This window comes from Arachis ipaensis, chromosome B03 (assembly GCF_000816755.2).
Source record: "Arachis ipaensis cultivar K30076 chromosome B03, Araip1.1, whole genome shotgun sequence".
Classification (NCBI taxonomy): Eukaryota; Viridiplantae; Streptophyta; class Magnoliopsida; order Fabales; family Fabaceae; genus Arachis; species Arachis ipaensis.
This window is the reverse complement of record NC_029787.2, coordinates 127683860-127685175: the sequence shown is the minus strand read 5'-3', so window position 1 is coordinate 127685175 and position 1316 is coordinate 127683860. Positions and strand designations below refer to the sequence as shown.

At 32.7% G+C, this 1316-nt stretch overlaps 1 protein-coding gene across 1 annotated transcript in view; it reads right to left on the bottom strand.

The window, feature by feature from the left end:
- The window catches only part of LOC107631846, a 6373-nt gene continuing 5867 nt past the window's right edge, over positions 811-1316 (bottom strand). The window contains exon 4 of the mRNA XM_021119751.1: positions 811-1316. This exon is cut by the window's right edge and continues 2032 nt beyond it. Within this exon, the coding sequence (XP_020975410.1) occupies positions 1307-1316 (10 nt within the window). The 3' untranslated portion in view covers positions 811-1306.

The window sequence follows — 1316 nt, the reverse complement described above, 5'->3', positions numbered from 1 at the left end:
ACCCATTACAATATTACACTATTACAGCTAATTTACCGTAACTCCCCACGATGATTTATTACTTCCATAAATTTTTTGGGGATAAAAAAAAACACATTTCAATTAACTTTAGCATCTCTTTTAGGATTGACTCTTATTTATTACTAGTGTAGAACTCGTACAATATACGGGCTCATATTTAATCACTTGAAGACATCGTTTGAGAAAAAAAGTTGATTGATTTATTCAATGTTGTCGTGTTGATATCTCGGTTGTTTTGATGGTCGAAATATTTAAACATTGCATCGTTTATTCATTTATGATGCCAATATTTCAAATTTCATTGATGTCACTAATTAACTATTAATATTTAAAAATTGAGCAGCATTCTTTGGACAGCTTTAATGTTTATAGTTTTTTACGAAGTAAGAACATTTCGCTGAGTTAATATGTTTGCATGTCGGATATATTTTGAACATGACATTCACCGACACTCGTTCGACTGTTGTGTCCAACTATAAAAAAAATTTTTTCAGACACGCTTAGACACACCAAAATATTATTTCTTATTTGCATTTTAATTTATATTTTCTATTAAAACTTTCTACTTGTAAGTTGCAATAGCAACACACCAACACCCTAGTACTTTTATTCCACTAACAACTACAAAGTTATGATTCTAGGGGATTGCGAATTAATATAACTAACATACTATGATAATTGATTCCTTAAAACAACTATAAAAGACTGAATTTCAGAACAATAATGTCATCTACTATTATCCATTTCATAAGCTAAGGAGCCAAAAAGTCCTTTTTGGTGGAGGCTATATAATTCAAGCATGCATCCTTGTATGCAATGCAACTAAAAATCACTAATTAAGAATCCAAGTGAGAACAGAGAAGCTACTCACTGGTATACATCTCAATATAGAGTCAGACATTAAAAAAATAAAAAAAAATCATGCAACATTATTTAAGAATAGTACAAGTTGGTATCTATCACAGCATGACTAACAAGTCACACTCAAACATATAATACCCAAATACGGGTTGATGAAATGTACAAAGAGAAATACCCGTGCTTGAGAACATCATGCGTTCCTTCTATCCATCAATACAGGAAAAGGGCCTGCTTACCCTCTATAATTCTCATCTATATATTTAAAGACTCTTACAGTGATTAGATTAACCGGATCGTTGGAGGATTACCCGCCGGGCAACGCTGTCTTCGCGGCCTTCTAGTTGTCTTGCCCCAACCTGTTAAGCTTCTATCCTCCAATCCCACTTCAATAGTGTTAAGTTGATGTATCAGTGGGGTACAATTTTCAATTGTCA